The sequence below is a fragment of the Lissotriton helveticus genome, chromosome 3_1 (assembly GCF_964261635.1).
Source record: "Lissotriton helveticus chromosome 3_1, aLisHel1.1, whole genome shotgun sequence".
Classification (NCBI taxonomy): domain Eukaryota; kingdom Metazoa; phylum Chordata; class Amphibia; order Caudata; family Salamandridae; genus Lissotriton; species Lissotriton helveticus.
In genome coordinates, this window is record NC_136061.1 from 1311619683 (window position 1) to 1311642600 (window position 22918).

Genomic DNA, 22918 nt, shown 5'->3' on the forward strand with positions numbered 1-22918 from the left:
TCTGCTCAAGAGAATAACAGCGACATCAGGCAGAAGCAGGCATCAACTGCCAGAATGCCCACATTCCAACACAGAGCATGGAATGCCCACACAACAGGATTCTTACTACAAGTGCCTGAGAGGCACAATACTCAGAATACTACAATATCCATTTATCTCTCAGATTGGGCATTTCAAATCGGAAAGAGGCTTTGTAACTGCTGCTTGAATCATTGCCCATGCATTAGAAGATTAATGCACCATAAGCAAACAGCTCATCTTTGATGCTGGGATAAAAGTGGTTTAATTTTTGCATACATCTGTGGGTTATTGCAGACTGTATGATCAAAACCAGTAATAATAGGGACCACATTACACAGAGTCCCAGAGGCTAACAGGCGTTTGGGTCTGCTTTGCGCACACCGGGGCACTTTGGTATTACAGAAGGGGCCGCAGATGCTCGTGTGGTCCATTCAGCAATACCAATAGTGCTGGCGCACATAAAGAGCCAGCGTTATTTTCAGGGGGCATTCCCTAATGTGCATGGGGGACTGCCCCATGCAAATGAAGGAATTCCTTAGCCTCTGTGCCTGCACTGTATTACAGATGTGGGCACTGAGGTAAAAAAAGCTCTCAGGAGGCACACTGTCAGTCCGCCCCCTGAGAGCAGCCCTCTGGACTGAACCTGCCTGCAAGCGGATCTCTAATCTCCTTTAAAAGTTCAGGCGGGTCCCGCTTGCACTGTGAAAACATGGAGCAGCTTCAAAGCAGCCACTATGTTTTTCCCATGAAAGGCAGCGCTAGTTCGAGGTTGCCCTGAAGGCAGCGCTTTCATCATATTACGGTGCATTTTCCTTTCTTGCAGAGGGTGAATCTTTATAAAGGTGCGCCCAGCGCAAGGAAGGAAAAAGCACCACATTTATAATGCGGCCCCAGATGTGGGCCGTGTCTCATATTCCTCAGCCTTGATCTCAGTTTCAGTTACACTTTTAACCCTTAGCCTTTCATGAACAACAAAATTAAACAATGGTATATAATGTTTGCATGAACTGTGAAGTATATTGGGGTGCTGCAAAGGAAGAAAAGTGAAAGCAGATGGAGGGTGGAAGAAATAATAAATCATGACAGAAGCTGTGAGACTTGAAAAAACAGTATCACCGCTATCAGCAAGTTTCTGTGTAGTCGTCAGTCTTCTCATTGCAAGAAGTCTATTTATACAATGGTTATTCAGTTTCCTGGGCCAAGAGGAATGCCAGGCAGGGTTTGGTTCTTTAAAGACTTCAACGTCAGAGAGCATATTGTTCTTTTACATAAATGGAGAGTACATTTCGGTCTGCAGCAAAAAATTGGTCATGCTAGTAAATTTAGATGGGATCTTTTGACCAAGGGTTCATTGAGTAGAGAGATGTTGCTGCAAGCCGGAAGGAATAGTGTTTTAGGGGATAAAAGTAAATAAAAGCGATGATAGTTGACCGCTATTTTATTGAACCTGAACATTTGTCGCCAGGAGATAGGACAACATCATTCAGAAAATTTTTCCTGTAGTGATTTCAAAGAGCTTTGATCTCTGTTTTTTTAAGAGACACAGGAACATGCTGGAACTGCGATAAAGAGAACAGCAGCCTAAAACACCTCATTTTCGAGTGCCACAAGGTTAAAAACTTCTGGAAGAAAGTGAACAACTTCATTAACGACATCATGGGGAAAAACATACCAATAAGCTTCGTTAGTCTCGCCACAGGTTTCATGTCAGACTGTCTAGAGAATAAGGAGGAAAGAGACCTAGTGGACATCCTACTAACAGCGTCAGTGAAAATCATACTAACAAACTGGAAAAATACGGCCAAGGCAACCTTCAAAAATTGGATAAACTGGGTCACCTTCCTTAGAGGCGCAGACAACATCACCGGCAAATTCTCGAAGGAAACAATGCCAAGAATGACATGTGGGAAGCCCTAGACACACACCTAGAGACACGCCAAACCTAACCAGCTCAGAACAGATACCCCCCCTTCACTCTTCTTCTCTTCTTTCTCTCACACCAGGGGGGCGCAGTATACTCAATGTATAATGTATAATGTATAGTGTGTAACCATGGCGCTACATATAGTGCACAACCAAGCTGCAAGAAGCCCAACTCAACTGTAAACCCCCCCCCCTTTTTGCATTACTCTGTACTGTATATATCTTCTGATATGCACATTTTATAATAAAAAAAACTTGGGGGAAAAAAAAAGTTTTGTGCTGATTGAATGGCCCAAAACCTTTTCTCATTTCAGATAAGTGAGGGCTTTAGGCAGATGGATCATGAGAGGGTTTTAGATTTTAGAGCCTCATTCTTTAATACTTACTAAAAGTTTCCTTTGTAGCATAGTAAAGCTGGGCATTTGCTACACTATCTTTAATGGGCACATACCCTAGGTCTGCTTCTAATGGCGCAGTTGTTGAGAATTGGGGAAAGGACAATTACTTTTTCCACAGGTGCTTCTTCCAGGCAGACTACAGCTGATAGTCAGCACTGCAAATTTCAGCTCTATAGCAGTTGATTTCTTCTTTCACCACTGTTGCAGGGGATTATGGGTGCATGTTGCCATGTTTTGTGGCATTTGCACTGTTGAGGGTCGTAGGTACCATATGATTAACAGGGTTCCTCCAGGTTAAAGAGTTAGCTATGGTCATTCTCGGATACCTGAAAGTTTTTACTGCAGAGATTGACCATTACCTCTAACTTGACATGTACAGTGTACTGAAGTAGACTAGGTCACAACATCTAGATACAAGAGGAAGTAGTTTAGAAGGGTAATTCACCAAAAGCTATTGACAAGGTCAAAACAAAAGAGACTCATGGCAGTAAATAAATTATGCATCCAAAATAGAAATGCCATTCAAGTATCAATTTACGAACGCAACGTGCTTAAACTCAAGAACAGTTTTAGACCAGAAGCACAATTTGCATCTTGCTTTTATGGGCTTAATTACCGCCTTTGAGTCTGTAAATAGAACTATACTCTGACCAACACTACTTAATCAGGGACTGGACCATTGGTTATTTCATTTATTAAATACACTAGATGAAACCAATATGCATATTGGATTTGGTGAAGGTTAAAAAAAATCAAGTTCCGATCTGTAAGGGACTTGTGGTTGAAGCCAAGTGAGATTTAACAAACTTTCCAAAATCGGTAGCCAAGCATCTGGAGAGCTAAATTTGGTTATTTTGGCAAACTAAAGAGATGGAGATTGCACACAATATTTTTTTTAATGTCTGTTGGAGGTGCCTGCAGGTGCTAATAATGCAGTTGTGCAGCCGGAGCTAGGACTTTGTTCCGTAAAGTTCTAAGGTTAGACCAGTAATGTTCTAGCTTAACTTGCGCAAAATAGAAGGACATTGTCTGACAGTAAGGTTGTTTACAGAGCAGTCATGTTCAAGATAATAGTAGAAATTCCATGGTACAGACATTTTGACGTTCACCATCTTACTGGTTTGGTTAAATCTAAAATATCTTTACGGAAGCAACAAAAATATTTAGTGACGTTTATAAGGCATATAGTCATTGACTAAAGCATTGTATGCCTTATTTAGTACAATACTCAAAAAACATGCATCCAGGAACTTGAATAGTAATGAAGTATAATTTTGGTGTTAAAAATATTCACAACACAGCAAGGTATTACTGGCTAATTCGGCCCAGGGACTAAACTCAGATGCTCTGTTGAAATCAAATATTTGTCCTTGTGGACTGGGAAAGCCAAAGGGCTTATTACATGAACTATACTGTTGCATTTACACAGCCCTTGATAGCAGCTGTCAAAAGGATAATCCATGATGATCACCTGTAATGTGCATCCCTGCAGTGAGGCCCTTTGACCCCCTACCTGGTGTGGCTTGCTACTTTATATGTGGAAGAGCTTTTTGAAGGAGGGGGGGTGTCGAGATTGTGTGATGCGTACGTGGATATCATCAGGTAAACCACATCAACTGTAATTGGCATACCCCGACATTGCTGTGCTCAATAACTGAATGGTATTATATTTTCTTGTCCCTGGGATGTCCCTTCTTTCTTTGATCACACCTCCATACACATGTTGACACATTTTATCTAGTCTACTGGCCTTTTGACTTCAGTTTCCCCTTATTAAATAAAACCAGACTGTTCACTGCTTGAGCTCTAGTAAATGTCCACAGCCCATGTGTCTGTAGTTGGTGAAAGTCCTCTGTAGATATGCCCATTAATTATTTCTTTGAATGATCTGCATTTGCAAATAAATGATGTTGTATTATTATATACAAATATATCTATAGTTTTTGCATAATTTTGTTTTTAATTCATTATATATTAAACTGGAAAGAATGTTTTGTAAAAAAAAAAACTTCTTGTTGTTGTAAATTTGTAGGACTACTTTGGAATTGGTTATTTTATTTTTAAACAACAAAAAGGGAACCATATTTTTAATGTATATGTATACATTCACTATCAATCTTTAACAAAAAAAAGCAAAAATCTTTTGTAAATGTAAGCTAGTAAGATTTTCTCCCTCAATGGTTCTTGACCATACCTCGTTGTGTTCACTATGGGGTTCCTTACTTAAGTGTGCATAGTGATGGGAAAAGTTAAGCCTTTACCGCTTTCTAGAACTGAAAGCGAATATCATTATTAATTCAAGCAGGCAACGAACTCCAGAGAAAGGGTGTTTGCACAGGAAAGGATGTTTGACCAGTTTGAGTCTTTGTGAATGGAGATTCCATTAACGATGGGGCAAGTCTTGAGTGCAGAGTTCTTTGGTGATAGGCGCAAAGTGTCCCAGACTCATTAAAAGGTAGGTGAGCTACACACATTGCTTTAAAGGTTACCATTCGACCAGTGTAGAGAAAAATAAAGGTAGGTGGAATGTAAGTGCACATAGGGAGGTTGAGGATCTGCCTGGCAGTCATGTTATGAAAGCCTTTTGATTTCGGCAATATTAAGAGGGGTGCTCCTATAGGGAGTCCATTTGCGAGGCCAAGGTGGGAGAGTAGAACAACTGTAGCTTGGCCCTTTTCAGGGGAAGCTAAGGTATGAGAAAATATCTTTAAGTCATCTCATCATGTAAAAAGACGTGCTTGCCTAATTGACTAACTCATGTTAAAAGGGATAGTTTACAATCTATAATAACCCCTAAATTCCCCCCTCCCATAGAGTACAATGACTGGGTCTGGTTCTGAGGCTAAATCCATGAATGTCGATGATTGGTTCAGTTACAATATGAAGGAATCAGTTTTTTTGCGATATAGATTTTGATATGGTTAGCAAATATCCAGTGATTATTTGCTTGAAGGCATTTTCTTAAGGTACTAGAATCCAGATCATGGATCGTGATTTGGATTATGTCATCCACATAAGCTATGGAAGTTGTTCAAGTCAAATATTGTAAAGGAGGAGAACAGTGGTTGCACCTTGTAGAACCCCAGCAGTACAAACGTTTGGGGAAGGAGGGGGGGCAGGAGAAAGTGATCTGGCGAGCAGCCTGAATTCTTAGCGCCATATATTCAATAAGTAATCCTGAGAGCATGCCATTTCATTCAATTACATTTAGCTGTAACATGGGATTTAATTTATTGAATTTGAGGTCTGTTGAACAACAGAGTATTAATTGAATATATTGGGTAAGTCTGTATAGTCAGCTCTGTAGAACGTTTTAACGAAAGAAGCATGTCGGCTACATTCAAAAAATTAATTGGAAATGTACCATGCTATGGACTATCCTTCAATATCTTGAGTGTGAAAGAACAGAAGGACTTGAATTTTTAAAGAAAAATAATCCCACTTGGGAATATTTAATGACAGTGGACATTATCATTTGTGAATGTAAGTGCTGAGTGGCTTCAACTGATTTCTAACCAGGAGTTTCCCAAAAGAGGGTTTGTAGTCAGTTTCCTCTAATTCTCTAATTTGTGCACCTGTATATCTACCTTTTCTCTTTGAATTCAGTAGCATATCATTTTTAAAAAATAAATAAAATTCTATTCATCCTTTTTGGGTGATAGTAGTTGCATTCCTTGTGTTTTTTGCCAGAGCCATCTACGCCTAGTTGTTGTCACCACTATCTTATTTAACCAAGTGCATGGTGCCCCAAAGTGGTTGAAAGGTCATACAATACCATGCTAGTAAGTAAGATATAAAATATTGTAATACATAAGTATGTTCAGACAGGAAATCGATCAAGACTATTGACAATGTCAAACAACTAGGAAAGAAAATATCTCAAGGGCTTTTCTTACCGGCTCCACAATCTGACTCGTCTGTCCCATCCCCGCACTGTTGGATCCGGTCACATTTCTGCGCTTCAGGGATGCACTTCCCATTTCCACACTTAAACATTTTTGCTGGGCATTCTGGAACAAAAGGTATAGTCATTGTTTGTGAAGCAGGCTGCTCACCAACAGAATAAGCAAGCTGCTGTGCACCTCAAATAAGTTAAGATTCTTGCCATAGCTTTGGGATGTGCAAAATGGAAACCTGGATGTGCAACTAAGGAGATGTAAAGTTGACATGACTGCAAGCAAGGTAGGTTAAACCAGTGGATAGCTTAGCAATTAAATGAACTGTTGGACAGGTGAATGAATAGGATCAGATTAATGTAAAATAGAGTATTTGTAGGTAGATGGATCGAGATGATCATCAGTAGTAAGAGAAGCTCCACTAGTCCAGGACAGAGATATCCAGAAGGCCTTTAACTGTTTCTTTGTGTTTCTTATGCACAACATATAGCAAAACAATCTAGCTTTAAGGCGCAAGGGAAGGGAAAAAGAGGAAAGTTGGGGGTGAAGTGTCAAATTTGAGGGGAGGCAAATTGAAAGCAAGGACCATAGAGACACGATTTAGACTTCATTCAGCATCAGGGGAGATGCTATTTATTTTTCCTTTTAAAAACTGGCTTTAAAAGTCCTTAGAGCCAAGACATTTTTACACGAAAGAGGAAATACATTCTATAATTATGTACCCATCGTGTGAGTTGCTTTCCTCCTAGACTTTCTTAGCAGCGGTCGGCTCAGTTAAGCACAGTGGGGAGGAGGGTCAGGGCACGGCGGGGGTGGAGGGGGGTGCAGACAGACGGAATAGCTATCATTTAATTAATTAATCGTACCTGTTCCTTCGTCTGTTGACTTCATGTCCCACCCCACTGCATTTATCTATGCCGGTTCTTTTCCTCCCTATTTGGTTAGAGGAAGCTTAATGTCTATGTAAGAGTCTAGGTTGCTTCACAATTTAGTCTGAGTGAATAGCCCCGTCAGGTAATTGGGAGACTTATAGTGTGTCACTTTCCAAATGATAAAAATGGTGTAAAAAAAGATTAAAAATATTATGTAGCTTGAGTTTATTACTGTATGGAACAAAGCAAAATATCACAGTTTGAAGTGTGTTTGGTTAGTCAAACAATCAATTGTACTGGCAATACAGAAAATACCAAAATAGATAAACACAAAAACCAAAGTTAAGCATTTTTTCCCTCTAATGGCTACCATTACCCCGCATATTCTTAATAATTTGAAATAAATTAGTTTGGGTATTGCCTGAAAATATTCTGAATAACCAATATTCTATATAGTGCCTTTGATCAGGCATCGAAATCAAAGCAAGTGTTTTAAAAAGTATGCAAATGTGACCTAGCTGCACCCCTCTAGTGGAATGAGCAATAATTCTCTTAGGTAACCGTCATTGATTAAATATTACAAGGCATAAGTCAGTATTTACGGAAACAAATTATTTAAAATAATGACCTGTCCTTGCAATATTAATCTGTTCTAGTAATATATGGTTCAGAGCTATTTTGTGATCAAGTCTCTGCAATCATCCTCCACATTTGTTGGGCATAGATCTTGGAAGAATGCAGAAAGTTGTATATTTTGGTTGACTGTAAAGTGTAAATGTATCCTTCCTGAAGGCAGGGTAACCATTAAGTCCTGGTAATAAAGCTCACATACGTATTGAGCTTTTTTAATTGTACAGTGTGATGAAGTTTAGAATACACCGGCAAAGGATGTCGGAGCACTGTACAGGAAGAGACTGGTTTGGACCAATACATAATTACTTAAAAAACGCACACCAAGCAGTACCCCAAGTTACCTTTTCTTTCTACATGCCTTTTTTGTTAAGAAAAAGACTTGTAGATGATTTTGATTTGCTGCGAAACCAATACACCCGATATCTGTGTTTCCTGGAGCTGGAAGATAGCAAAGAGCTTAGGCAAGAGTACTAGTGTAACTAGTGAGCCTAATGATTGTTCGGTGGGTGACTTGACCTTTCAATAGGACACAAAAATACTTCTTTCTGTTCAACTAGGTGTTTTGTCCGTCAGGCTTGCAGTGCTAGATGTTTATAAAGTACATTCAAAAAGCACATACACCAGCAATTAGAGCACATTACCAAAATAATAACTACATTTGCGCAAATTGTAAACATGTAAAACATGTCATTCGGAATCAGTGTTAAGAGTAACTCTTTCACAATATCCAAAATCTCTTGCTCATAAGAGAAGCCCGAAGAGAAGAAAAAAACAGATTATAAACACATTGTAAAATGCTATTAAACCAAGGTTTTCTGGAGTTCAAATACCCGTGGTACAGAAAAAAGGAATAGAATGCACACACATGGTGGATGGCATAATCATTTCCAGACCGTGTTGTCTAGCCACTACTCACCACTTTGGTCATCCACAAGTATCAGCTTTTGAGCTTCAAATATTCCTACAGATGCTAACAAATCTTTCAAGTCAGTCTGCACTAACAGACAGCTGGTCAGAAATCCAAGATTCTCCTACCACTTGTATGCAGATAGGTGTGTGAGGATTGTGGCATTCTGCCAGTCACAACATAGGCAGCTGGCTTCTGGTGTTGGGATCATTCAGGTGCCTCTGCTCTACTGCGGAGGACTGAGAAACTGGAGAATCGGCATGGGACCCAATCCATAGCATTTTCTCCCCCCTGGTAGGTGGCGCGCACCCATAAAACACATCATGCTGTCAGATTGTGCGTTTGCAAATTATGCAAGGCAGGTCTGCTTGCACTGTAGGGGATGTTCAATGCTTCATAAGAGTCTAATTTCCTATATTCTAAATAATAGCATAATTAAGTTCAAGTGTTGTCAACTGTTTCAGGAAGGGATTTTTTGTTTAACATTAAGGATAGATGGATTTTTTTTTTTTTTTTAGTGTAGTGGGTTTTGGATTCTCAGTTTCCCGTAAAACTTGTGGCTTGGACTTTTTTGTTTAAATGTCTGGTTTATCATCTCAGACCTCAGGATTAAGTAGGCTTTTACGTGTATGCTTTGTTGGGCCCTTTACATTTGTTTCGGTTGATTTTGGAGCTATCGTTGGTTGGATTGAGCTTGCTGTACCAATGACAATTGAACATTTGTCAAATACAAAGACATTTTCTGTTTATTGCGCTGTACAATTAATTGTCAACATTGAAGACTGGTAATAAACTTGCATTTTAATGAACTCTTCCATGTCTCATCTAAAGTTTCTTGACCAGGGAGTCACAGGAGACTGCAAGGTGGCCTCCTCAAAGCATAACATCCCAAGTGCCTAATTTGTTTAACCCACTAATTTTTCCTATAAATCTATCTAGCTATATGTTAAGCACAGCCATTACTATTTTATGATAGAGTGCTTTATATAGAACAATTAACATAGAGATGTGTGCATATAAGTTATGTAATAGGAAAGATGAAAATCAGGAGTAAACGTGGTGTTGTGTTAACTACTGCAGAACACTTTAGAGAATTACTATACCAACACAATTTTTAAAAATCATTAGTAAACAAGCATAATGGATGACAGACTCCATTCAGTAGCTTAGTCAAGAAATACAATTTTACAGTGGATGTATAAATGAAGGACATAAGCAGCTATCAGAAACCCCCCCCAACCCGCTCCATTGGTACCCTTGCCACTGCATAATTATGGCTAAACAAGAGTGTATCGGAGTGGGAAACTATCCAGGACGGCTTTTGTCTACTTACGACATTCTAGTTCATCACTGTCATCTCCACAGTCGTTTACTCCGTCACACTTCCAGTAACGTGGTTTACACAACTTGCTTGTCCTGCACCGAAACTGATCAGCAGTGCATGCTGTGGGAAAAGCCAAAACAGAGCAGTGAGAAATGTATTTTCAGCGCTAACAGCTCTCAGGTATGCTTGTTTATTACATGGCACAGACAGTGTACCCAATGACTGCTGGAATTGTAACCCCAGCAAACTGCAAAAGCCATCAGAACCCTATAAACCAGTTAAAGCCTGCAGACATGCTGGAATCTTGCAGTAAACCAAACTGTTTTTTCCTGCACGATTTCCATGAAAAAATAAAACTGGTCCTCTACTCTTCTACAGGAATTATAGAAAAGGGAAACGTAAAACAATATTATATATTTTCCAAATGTAGGAAAATCCTTATGTATTCACACTGCTTGAAATGCTCGGAACAGTGGCTTTTCTCAATGCTCATGTTGCTCTACTTTATGTTGTTTAATGTGGTTGTAAATGCAAAAACATCAATAAAAATTGTTTAAAAAAATGTGAGCAAACCATTCACCTAATTTGCCCTATAATGCTGATGCAGACTTAGTTTTGAAATTAAGGGGAATATTTTTTTAATACTCAAAATTAAACCTTCTACGAAACAATACAAAACATGCTTTAACGTTTAATTACCCAAGCTCATTTTAAAGTCAATGTTTTAATTAGAAGGTAAAAAAAGGTAACATAATTAATGTTTTAACTAGATTGGAATTCAACCAAAGCAATTTATCAATCAAATGTACACATAAGAAACCAAGCTTTGCTTTCTCAATTTTTGATCCTGGTAAGCAGGCTAGGAAAGCCAAGCAATCGGCTGGCAAAACTTTCACCCAGTCCTTTAAATCACAGAATGCTAAAAAAAAAAAAAAGATTTGTATCTTCCGTACTAACTCTAAAGTACAGCCAAAGGAAATAAAAGTAGAAAGTAAGCGTATATGGTTGTATGCCACACTTTGGAGATGATGTTGGTGGAGATTACTTTGTTAAAGACAGTAACTTCATGAAAAAGGTATCATACGTATTTGAAGACAACTAGTAAAACGTAAGAAAAAACTTTCTGCAAATGTTTTCTAATGCTACAAATGCAAATACTGAATGTCCACTCTATAAATATGCAAATTTTAATTGAGGTCCTCAACTACACAAGTGAAAACTACATTGCTCCCAGAAGTCAAAGGGCTTGGGCCAGGTAACATTTCCACTAGTGCCTGATGACATTTGCTCCAACCAACGAAAAAACATACTTTGTACTTGCAAACCAATGAAGAAAAAAAGGGTGGTATTTAGGAGCAATAAGAGTGTCATTAAATCACTAAATTCAACTTTGGCTTTTACTAATAGATCTACATCGTTAGTATTTCTCACACCAGGGTCTGCATAGCGTTGGTGCAAATCATAGTGGGATACTAGCAATACTGCACAGTCACTTTACCCAACACTTGCTAACACTCAAACTTATAACAAAACAAAAAAAGAGTTCCACCATTTTTGGCTAGGTACACACTGTACATAATTTAATTTAATTTAATTTAAATATACCACAAACCTACAAATACAACATACTGAGAGTACAGCTTACACTGGGGCACTTACTGTGATGCAGTTAACCATCCACAGGAGCACTTTAACTGTTACATGCACATTTCACATTCCTATCAATGTAGCATACTCACAGCGGTACAATCATTGGATCCATTACTAGAGGCTCATCGGAGTCAAACAGTTGTATGATTTACAAGAGAATACTCTTGATTTTCCACAGTTATATCCAAAATTGAAACACTTCTACTGTTATACTGTCACTAGGTTACATTTAGTATATTAAATCTATGTTGTGGGCACCAATGGGAATTATTTCAATGGACAGTACTCTTTGCCACCTTCCTCACGGTCCCGGTCTGCAATTTCCTAAATTTACAATAAACCAGTCCCTCTTATTTCTACTAAAGTCAAGGAAACAAGACAGTTAATTCAGTGTTCCTTAACCATTTCATGTATGGGGAACTCCTCTTTTTCCACAAACCATAAGGGATTGTTGCTCACACACCCATACAGTGTGCAAGTCCAGGCCCATAGCAAGGAGTATGGTAAGGACATATCTGAAGTCGTCATGGGATTCCAGCAGTGGTGGTCTTGCAGCTGCTGCCAGGTTATGATCAAAAAGTGAGGTAGGTAAGGCTTTTTCTTCCTGGCCTACACCCTCTCCTCGTTCAGACATGTGAATATTTTGGGGGCCAGCACGTTCGTTTTTTAACAAATTAAGCATTATTTACACTTGAAAGCTCAAATTAATACACAGAATATATTTAATCATCTTGTAAACCACTGTCTTGCGACACATATGATTCACAGATAACTGTGTTAAGGGCAATTTTTCAGGTAACCAATCTTCTGACCGCTGCTCTTGGTTTTGCACTGTAAAAATAGCCAAAGACTTAGCACACTCACTGTTTAAGCATAAATAATGCTGGATGAATACCTCTTTAAAAGAAGTATTACACTAGCATTTTCTGACCGTTACACCGTACGCATAATTTTTAATTCTACCACAAAAAAAATTTCACAGCCAAGCAGTGGGGGCACAAAACACAGAGTAACTTAACATCCACTTTACACAATATACAATTCGTCAAGGTTATTTAATTAAGATATTTGCTATGTACTTAAATTCTATGTTCAAAGTCCAAGCATGCAAAATAAAGAAACTGTTACAATTAAGTGCCATTTCTCCCAGTAACAAATTATAGACCAGAAGACACGGGCATCAAACTCTAGGCCACATAAGGTTATAGGCATTTAAGTGCGCAAGCGCAGATTGAAGATTTTAAAGAGAAGTAACATGGACTTACTGCATTCCTGTTCATCACTGAAGTCACCACAGTCGTTCCACCCGTCACACTGCAGCTCTTTTTTTATACATCGCCCGCTCTTACATGCAAACTGCTGAGGGCATGCTTAAGGTAATGAGAAAAGGAATGCACAAGTGAGTGTAACATATTTTACCAAGTGTCTCAAAATTCGTCAGAGGAAGTTACAGATTATGAATCAAAAAACTAGGAGCGCAAATAGTGTCAGAAAAAAATTCAAATATTTCGGAATAAGAGCTTCAGTCATAAATCCTAATAATCAGCTTTGAAACAAATATTCTTGTGTGTCAATGTGAATATAAGTCGTGCTTACAGAAATTGGCGCACTGGCAAGTGCACAAATGTCATCACAAAAAATATCAATGTACCGGTTTCATAAAGCCGGCAGATATACGCTCACAGGGCAGGAGTTTAAGACTTTTGCAGGCGTTTGTTGTCACTTACTGTGACCTAGCCACTGCACAGTAGTATATATATTCTTCAAACTCACATTTTTGTTTTTTGTCGCTCATAGTGATATGCAAGAGTAACTTCTGGGCGTGTTCCAGAAGGTGAATTACTGCCTATGATTTCTTTAGGCTACCATGATAGCTGTACAACCAGCAGTCTTTTGCACCCAAGCAATCATGGGCATATACAAGGTCATGGAGTGTTTTTCACTTCTCTGCAGCGTACTGGGGAGAACTTAAAGTAGGCTAACCCCCACCACTCAAGCACTAAGCAAAGCAAATGTACATTTCCTTATATCAACTTACGGTCGCTAGGCTCGTAGGACAGGTACTCTGCAGAGAAGCCCGTGTCTGTGTATGATTTGTCAGAGTGTAGACGTAAGGTCATTTTGTTACTGTTGCTGGACACCACAAATTGAGAACGCTCCCCACAGTACCTGTCACAGAACACAACAAAGGCAGTTAGGGAAATTGACAACAGATATAACAGACAAGTAAACCAGATGCATTGTTCAGATCCAATTGTAACAACTGAGTAAAGGTTATGTAAGCAGATGGTAGAGAACTGAGCTAACTAACTCGAGACCCGTTAGGTCTCGGCTAGAAGCGCGCAAAGTGCGTTCTCGCCAGGGAACTATAGCGATCGTTTCAGCTTCTAGCCGAGACCTAACGAGTGGAGACAAGAGGTGGCCGCGCGCACCATTAAGAAGCATGGCAGAGTCGGATTCTGACGCGCGCCTTGGGATTGGGTCCCGCGCGTTGGAATCCGACTCTGCCATGCGCCTTGGAAACCGAAATCTAAGAGCCGCGCGACGTGAGCTGTCTACGGTAGAAGCTCACACGCGCGGCTCTTAGGTTTCGTTTTGACTTGTCTAAAATGATGGCATGTATGTATGTGTGCCCTGTGTGAGATTCCGTCTTGCGTGAGGTGAACAAACCACTAAGTGTGTGATTCTTACTAAACGGGAGTTCCACCACTGTGGTTGAAAGGTTGATGTAAGTGCGAACGTACTACTATATATATTACCGTCTACTTAATTACTTAACGGAAAGATCTAGGGGCAACGTTAACGTAGTGGCAAAAGTACTTTTCTCCCACCAGTGCTGGCAGGTGCTGCCGGTCCCTTTAAGAGGACGGCTAATTGTGGGCCGATGTGCACAGCGATGACTGCCTCGCTCGCGCTCCGCTGGTGCTGCCTGGGCCCGTCACTGCTTAACGCTGGCACAGCAGCGAAGACAGCAGCTCGGAGCTGGGGACCGAGGGACGGCAGAGGCGGAGGCGAGGGAAGGCGCAGGACCGGGAGATGACAGGACCTCGGGGTACGGTAAGAGGAGGCCGTTTGTTTATGATGTGTCCGGCGACAGGCTGGGAGAAAAGCTGCGGACACTGCTCCATCTAAGCAGAGCACCTGGGGAAGCTGGACAGGAACAGTCGAACTTGTGGGTTGTATAGAAGTACAGCGTATGAGGCCGGAGAGTCATATCAGGGCTGGGAGCCCTGTCACCCTCATATCAGGTTATGGGGTCCTGACGTACCAGAAATCTACAGCCTGACTTGCTCAAACCAGAGACTGGCACCCGTTCCCTGAGCTGGCAGAGTGAAACTCAGCAGACCAGGCACGCTGACCATAGTCCTTACAAGAACCGGAGACAGGAACACCACACCGCCGCGCGCCAGCCTCCCTAAGGGGCGCCCATCAACCAGAGTATGTCACTGTGGGAACCTCGTACCAGGGCCAGTCACCCTGGCCCATTACAGAGCGAGTCGGCTTCACTCACCCATACCAGGGCTAGGCACTGTGCCCAGAGCATGACATCTTAGTGCCAGAACCCTGCCCTTTGAAACTGTCCATAACAGAGTCTGGCCCAACATTATCAGAGCCTACACCCTCAACTGCCAGCCTCACTCGGACTGCCCCATAGCAGTTGAAAGCTTTCTAGCCTTTTCTTCCTAGGACCCTTAACAACCCTTACCAGCAGTTTAATGCATCTTTCCCCACTCTCTATCGTCCCCATATGATAAGGCCCAAGGATTTCCACATACCATAAAAAATGTAAAGTGAACACCCCAATACAAGAGAGAGCACCATAAAGTCCCCAATTCCAGGAAAGACACAATGACTCTGTCACCCCATACCACAATGAAACAACCTGCTACCACTGCCAAATTCTGGGCTAAGGCCCCCATTTTCTAGAGATGCACATCCTGCTCTCCCTAAAACCGTCACCGTGATCTGTGTTCCACAACCATGCTTTGCCAACTATACCAGATGAGGAGATTCTGATTCCACAAAACAAAAGCCTGGCATTTGACCTCCTTTGAATCCCCGAATACCGTTGCTAACCGTAACAGTCGGATACCACACAGTGCAAAAACCTGGGATTTTCGACCAAGGCGCGAGTGATACTTTGGCATCCCATATAAGACCCGGACACCCTTATTTTATTTATTGCTTTTGCCAGACCCTGGAACCCCAACATTTTCAGCCCAAAGCCTGGAAATACCACAGCATGCCACCTTGACTCTGTGTCACCTTCATTACACAGCCTGTCAGCCCCAAACGTTCCCACTGTGGCCTCAGAACCCCACACCAAGTCTGACTTGTGCCCAGTGAGTGCTAGTGAGCGAGGACTCGTGAGCAGTAGAACTACTCCCTGAGCAGTGAAAGAAGTGTGGTTTGATGACTGCTGGGACATGTGTTACATAGAAAGATGTATGTCTGCAAGTATCCTATTAGAAACTAACTCAATACGCCCTTAGTTTATCCTCCTATAAAGAGGAACAATCCGTCCCTCCTTTCCTACATTTCATCAGTATGTAAATCTATAGATTTTTTAAGTAAGCCTCACTGTCCTTCATGTCCTTCATGACCATGTAATAAAAGGCATGGAGAGAAGGGTTGGTTCAGGTTTACATTTCTTCCTCCCTTCTATGACCTTTTGTTCCACAGTGCAGGCCCTTTCCTTGTCTTATTACATATCAATGGAGTCCTCATACGAGTTACTCATCCATGCGTGTCCTCATTGAAATGAGTTAAAGCAGCTCACTATGTTTGTACACTAACCACCAGCCACAGGAATTTTAACGTCCCCTAACTTTAAAAACTGTTGCAGGCCCCTCTGCATTCTAGAATCAATGTCAGCGTTTGTTGTGGGATCTTTAATGAGTGAACAAGGTTACCTAGTCTCTAAACTCAACATGCTTGATGGTGCTCAACTACAAGAAACCCATCCTGCCTGACCAGGCTGGGTGTCCAAACTCGCGAAGAACGGCCTTTCGTGGCATATGACCTGAAGCTCTGCAATTACCTCTCTTAGCACCTTAGACTGTTTATGGAGATGGAATGCAGGAAAGGTCTCCCAATTCACCTCTTCACAACCTTCCTGTTATTCTCAACTGGATACATTCTCTCTGCAGCCTCACCCCTCTGTGATGTTATGTTTCTTCTTTATTTGTCCATATGTATATCATGTGTTCCATTTGTAAACATACCTGCGTGTTGGTTACATGTCCTGTTGCTATATGTAGCACTCTACAGCCCACTGGGGCTTGGTTTGCCATTGGAAAGTGAACATTGCAGCTGCTTTAGATGTTTCAACAAGTATGTACAGACACTAATGAGAATTGATGTCATGTCCATTTTAGATCTGACCTCCTCCTGCTTATAAGATATTTATCATAAATGTACTCTTCCCTCTTAATCCTGTGCATGGATTCTTGAACCTGTTGAAGCTGCTCACCTGTTTGTGGTCCTCCCTTGCAGTGTTCAGAGGGTGTTCAGAGGGCCTTTCCTTACGTGCATTATCCCCTCTGAGAACACGGGTATCTGGCAAGTCCATTTCTCATTGTGTGACACACAAAGGTCTCTCTTTACATTTTTCTTTTTTGTCTATCCTGGGCTGCTCTGTGAGGCATGCTGTATTTGAGTGTGAACTTAAAGCCCCGCCCACTATCCGCCCATATTTATCATTGGCTTGTGTCCTTATCCTTCGTAAATGCTGGTTTCTAATTTGTCAATAGGCTTGTTAGTCCCTCCTTAGTACCGCCTTGGCTTAATTTGTAACCTTCCATGAGGACTAGCCCTTTTACTTCGGGTGTACATGGTATGTCTTATTTAGTCTGTAAGAACTATTTTCTTTAATGAGTTTCTCCTACTGCAGGCACGACATGCTGTCCTGCAACATTCTTTTGACTGGGTGTGAGTGTTTGATTGGTTCAGATGCTCCATCCATCACCACCCCCTTTTGTACCGCTTTGGCCGCCATAAGTGTGGCAGGGTATGCTCAGACGTGAGTCCCTTGCTCACTTTGCCACTGGATTTAAGCAAGCCGGGCTGAAGACTGCTGTAATGCCAGAAACCAGTCCTCGGAAGCTTGTTTCCGGTCCAGGGAAGGCATGGCTTGGCAGTTCGGGCTGGACTGTTCCCATGAGGCACAGGGTCAGACTGATTTGCATATAGCCATGTCTGAACTGGGGTGGCAGAGTGGGCTAAAGAACGGTGATGGATTAAACCCAGATCTTTTGACTGGGTGTGAGTGTTTGATTGGTTCAGATGCTCCGTCCATCACCACCCCCTTTTGTACCGTCCTGCAACATTCAGCGCGCCATGCGTGCTTTCACTTTCCAAGTAGCCCAGGACAATGGTGGCCTCTTCTTTAAAATGCAATAGGTCTGGCATTTACAAAAATTTGAGCTATTGGCACTGTAAATGACAATGCCTTTTATTTATGTGTTAATTATCAAAAACCGATAAATAAAAGGAACTGTCATTTACTATGTCAATAGCTTAAACACTCGCAAATGCGAGACCTATTGCATTGCAAATGCTTGTTTCATTGTGTGGATAATAATGCCAACCCATACTATGAGATCCAACTATAATTGCCACTTTTAAGTATACCTGGTGTTTTTTGCAGGGCGTTCTGCACTTATGTCTAGAGTATGCCCCTTTATTGCGGTCATTAAAAATGAGTGAGTTCTCTACATTTTTATTTTGTTTGAAAAAATGTGTTGTGCTATAAATTACTCACAAATGAACATACAAAAAAAAACACTTAATTGGTAGCGAGTAAGTCACTAGGGTGCTGTTTTTTATTTTACCATACGAAAGCCTCTCACTTTAGTTGGTGCGTTTAAATGAGTTTCTAAATATGTTTTTTTTTTTTACTAACATGCAAATATTCATGCCCCACACATGTGAATGGGAGAACCGTACAGCTTGTCCCAAACTAGAAAGTAAAAAACTGCTTTCTGGTAGTCTTAGTTCCGCTAAACAAACGGAATGTATGTTCATCACTGTCCTCTTCATGAAGAGGGGCCCGACTTCGCTCTAAGCACAAGTCGAGTCATAAATGTATTGTTAGTTTTTGTGTCTTTAGCACATTTCTGCACATTAGGCCAATAGTAAGAATGTCCTGCCTTATCCAGATATGGAGGAGTTAAGGAAGAGGAACAGCCCTGTTGGGCATGGCCTTAGGGGGAATTCCTTGAAACTTTTTGCTATTTGTACTTCTAGTCTTTGCCTACTCTCTTACCCTAGCACTCTAGGCACGTTCCGGCTGTACTGCAGTGGGAAGGTACGAGCACCCTCCCATAACAGGTGGGGATCAGGATGCCTACATGATTGAGTAGGTGTCTTCCCTGAGAGCACCCTGTAGAAAAGGTACACCACATACCCAGGGCAGGTACAGCACTGGTGGGAAGTGAGACGCGGCGGGACTTCATTGTCAGTCATGTACCCTGCTCAGGTTCACTTCTCAAGAGCCATCACCGAGGGGGCCTTCCCTATTGATTGTAAGGGGCCTTCACTATTGCCAGATCGGCTCTAGGGTGCGTCCGGAGGTGTAAAGTTTGGGGTAGGTGAGTGGCCGGGCAGGGACATGGATATGTAACTTCCTGAGAAGGGAAGACTCCCCAAGTGGGTTCTCCCTACCTCAGAGGTACACTGGCTCAGTGGGACTCCTCTAGGGCTGCAGAGGCCCCGGTTGTGGCATTAGGGCCTGGGGCACTTCTCCTCTATTGGTGCAGTGAGAAAGTGCACACCCCTTCTTTACCGTGGTAGGAGGGGAAGCTTATCTGGTGAGGACAAACAAATCACCCGCCTGCCATAAAGTGGCCGCTAGCAGGGATTGGTGGCAGGGAGACGTGGGGTAGAAAATAAAAAAAATAAGAAAAAGTAAAGAAAACTTGCATGCTGGTCACACCGCCAGCCGTCAACTCTTCTTGTCTCAGGAAGCACCCGGGCTCCCAGGCTCCCTAAGCCAATAACAAAGCTGCAATGCAGGTTTGTGATTGGTCCGAGTGCTGTGGTTCGGCGCTCAGATAGGGAGTCTGACTTCCCCACCAGGCTGTGTAATGCATTTAAAGTGTGCATGAATGCTTGGCTGGCCCAAGACAGCCGGTCAAATATTTGTGCACAATTTGAGTGTGCTTACCTCCTCTACCCTGGCCCCTGCTCTGGCCAGCCCCACCCCTCCACATACCTAGGAATGAAAACAAAAAATTATAAAGTTTTCTTATTTTTTTCCCCCTTCACAGCTCTTCAAGCAGTGGGGCGGCCCTTGCTGCCATTGCAAGCGGTGTGCACACTGGCACCACTGATGTGCTGAGCATGTGTCCAGTTGGCCATCACGGGCCAGTCAGTGCACTGGACCCAATGAGAGACAATGTTCCCCGGGCTGCCACTGCAGGACAGTGTGCATGAGCTCCAATTAGTGGCATTCAGGCTCTGGGCACTTTACCACAGTGAAATGCAGTGCAAAAGTGTGTGCACCCTTAATACTCATGCTAGGAAGTGGTGCAGACATGGTGTTCTCAGCCATGTGGAGGGAATGCTACTGCAGCCCAGTGTGTGCGTGGGCCCCAATGATGGGCTTCACAGGCGTCGGACCTGCCCTTGCAGGCCGGATTGCGCACAGAACAGTGCTGAATCTGGGGCAACTCTGCCATTGTGGGCCTGCCTGAGTGCACGGGCACAGCTGGTAATAGGAGGCCGGTGCAAGGCTTGCCATTGCAGATCGGTGTGCGCACTCGCCTCAACAATGGGCTTCACTTGATGTGGCCTGCCCATGCAGGTCAAACCGTGCATGGGCACGAAGGCTGATGCTCAGCATGGGGCAGGTCACCCAGTGTGGGTCTCCCCGCGCTCACATACACCACTGTAAAGTGTAGGCCGGTGTCGGGCCTGCCATTGCAGACTAATGTGCACAATTGCAATTATTGTACTTTTAAACAAGAGTCCAACCTAGGGCGACAGGTCTGGAATTGCACCATTGCGGACGTACTGGGCTGGCCTTTCTAAGCCACTGGCCATCCTGAGGGTACTCTTCACTATTGGTGGAAGGTGAGGGGTCGGTCGGGTACTGGTGCATATCCTGCTCAGGTAGTAGGGAATACCCATGCGTGTTTCTCTACCTATGACGTTTGCTCTTCCCATAGGTTAGCATGGGGAAGTGGTTGACAGTACTTCAAGCTGCAATGGTGGATTGCAGTGGCCTTTTACTATTAATGGATTTGCAATGCCAAACCCTTTCCAGTGGTAAAGGTGGACTTGGTAGTATAACTTGCTTAGAAATGTCACTTATAGAAATATGAGAATTGCTATGCTGTAAAACTGTGTGTGACATGGTGCTTGCCGCCGGTCAACATCGGAGGCCGGGAGAGCACATCTGGGCATTCCCCAGTGACAGCCATAAACCTTTCCTCATGCAACTAGAATTGCTGATCTCTGCCATTTGCTGGCCTAGCGGAATGGATGGGAGAATGAGTTTGAGACACTCTGCTCTGGAGCCAAATCATGGCCCCCATAAAGATAAGAATCTGCATTCCGGGTTCTCATGGCAGACAGGATAGAAATGTAGTGATCCATCTGTGGTTCAAAGGGATACCCTTTGAACCCCCCCGCCCCAACTTCAAAGAGGACCACATCAATAAAATAACTGGTGCCACTCTTACAAAGAAGAGATCCAATTGTGGGGAGGCAGGACCGGAGAACCTGGACGGCGTGGTGCACACTGCCAGAGGAATCTGTGGTGCACATGGAGGAATAGTACCATTGAAAGGAACCCCATGTCCTTCCTGAATAGTGGCTGGCCTGGGCTGACTAAATACTGAAAATTGGCACCCTGAAGTGGGCTCACAAGGGCCAGTCGGCTTGCCTCCTAGTCTCTCTGAGATCTCAGGGACATCACAGATCTTCCATGAGGAACCCACACCATCTACCGGTGACTTCTGGAAAGAGCAGTGCCTCTGAAGTGTCCACATTGCCAGCTGAATTCCAACTGACAGCATGAGCTTGGAACTGAGAATGGTGCCTGGAGACCGGAGTGCCTAGACCCTGAAGTACCACCTGCATATAGGATGAATGCACTCTGTACTGCAGGGACCTTAACACACAAGAGTTTTGTAGGTGGTGAGCGGATTCACCGGTTGCGGGATTCAAAGTTATCCGCTTCGTCGATCGTGCGGCATTTCTCTTGTGCGACAGGTCAACTGCATGCTCATTACAAGCAGTGTCTGATTCACAGGTTGGGACCCTCGGAGGTGGTGGCTTACTTGTGTCAGTGCCTCATTCTAACTCATAAGCTTGCACAGGACAGAATGTCTGATTTCCAGGGAGGTACAGAATTTGTGATTGTTCGTCAAGGGACCTAAAGTGTCTGGTGCGACTCATCTCGTTGTGCACTAGACCTTGTGCCCAGATTGCATGGGCGCAACGCTGATCAACGTGTACTGGACAGGGTGCCTCCTCCGACCGAGAAGTACCCCCTGTGTTGCTCCATTCACAGCTTGTTCCACTGCCTTCTCCCTACCTGGTCCCTTCAGATGACTCTTTTGCACTAGGTAGGAGTGAGAGTGATTGGCTAGGCTGGATGAACACTTCAGATAAAGTTCGGGAGCAGGTCAAGAGCCTGCCTGACCCCCATGTGCTTTGCAGGCTGGCTGGTGCCGTAAGCCCCAACGAACCCCTGCTTGTAACAAAGTCTGGTCCTCAGCCTGCTTCTGCTTCTCAACCTGTTGAACTTCCAGAGTGGCACCAAAACCCCCTTGTTTACATCGACCTCCTAATTATTTTTGCTACCTATACCCACCTGCTTTCCTGGGACCCAAACTAAGTGTGACTTTGGCCGCTTGCGACCCAGTATTGGTCGGGAGGGCTGGTAATCTTCCATTTGGGGGGTATAGGGCAGCAAGGGTGAACTGGAGGGTGCAGTGAGACTGGGAGCCACGGGGTCTGCAGTAAGTTATCCATTGACCTGATGGATGCCACTTGCAAAGCATTAGGGTGCTGTGTGTGTATGTGTGCAAGAGTGTCCTGTACGGATCCGGCTGGTACCTGTAGCATCAAGTAACAGGGGAGAGCGTGTGTGCAGAGAGAGAGAGAGAATATATATTTGCGTGTGTGTCAGTGACAGTCAGTGGACCACCTATGAATCACGACACTGGTCGGGGTATTGGTTCACACACTGATTTTTTTCCAAAAGCACTTACATTGAGCATTGGCCTTCCCCGCATGGCCTGGCCCATAATGCTGCTAAAAAGTATTATAATTTCCTGCATGTG

General features: G+C 43.0%; 1 protein-coding gene across 3 annotated transcripts in view; it reads right to left on the reverse strand.

The window, feature by feature from the left end:
* ST14 (ST14 transmembrane serine protease matriptase) overlaps positions 1–22918 on the reverse strand; it is a 327081-nt gene that overhangs the window by 64559 nt on the left and 239604 nt on the right. For all 3 annotated transcript variants that reach the window (XM_078681947.1, XM_078681948.1, XM_078681949.1), the window contains exons 11-14: positions 13663–13793; positions 12890–12994; positions 9984–10094; positions 6239–6352 (exon numbers count right to left, since the gene is read on the reverse strand). In XM_078681947.1, the coding sequence (XP_078538073.1) occupies positions 6239–6352; positions 9984–10094; positions 12890–12994; positions 13663–13793 (461 nt within the window). The remainder of the gene's footprint in view (positions 1–6238; positions 6353–9983; positions 10095–12889; positions 12995–13662; positions 13794–22918) is intronic.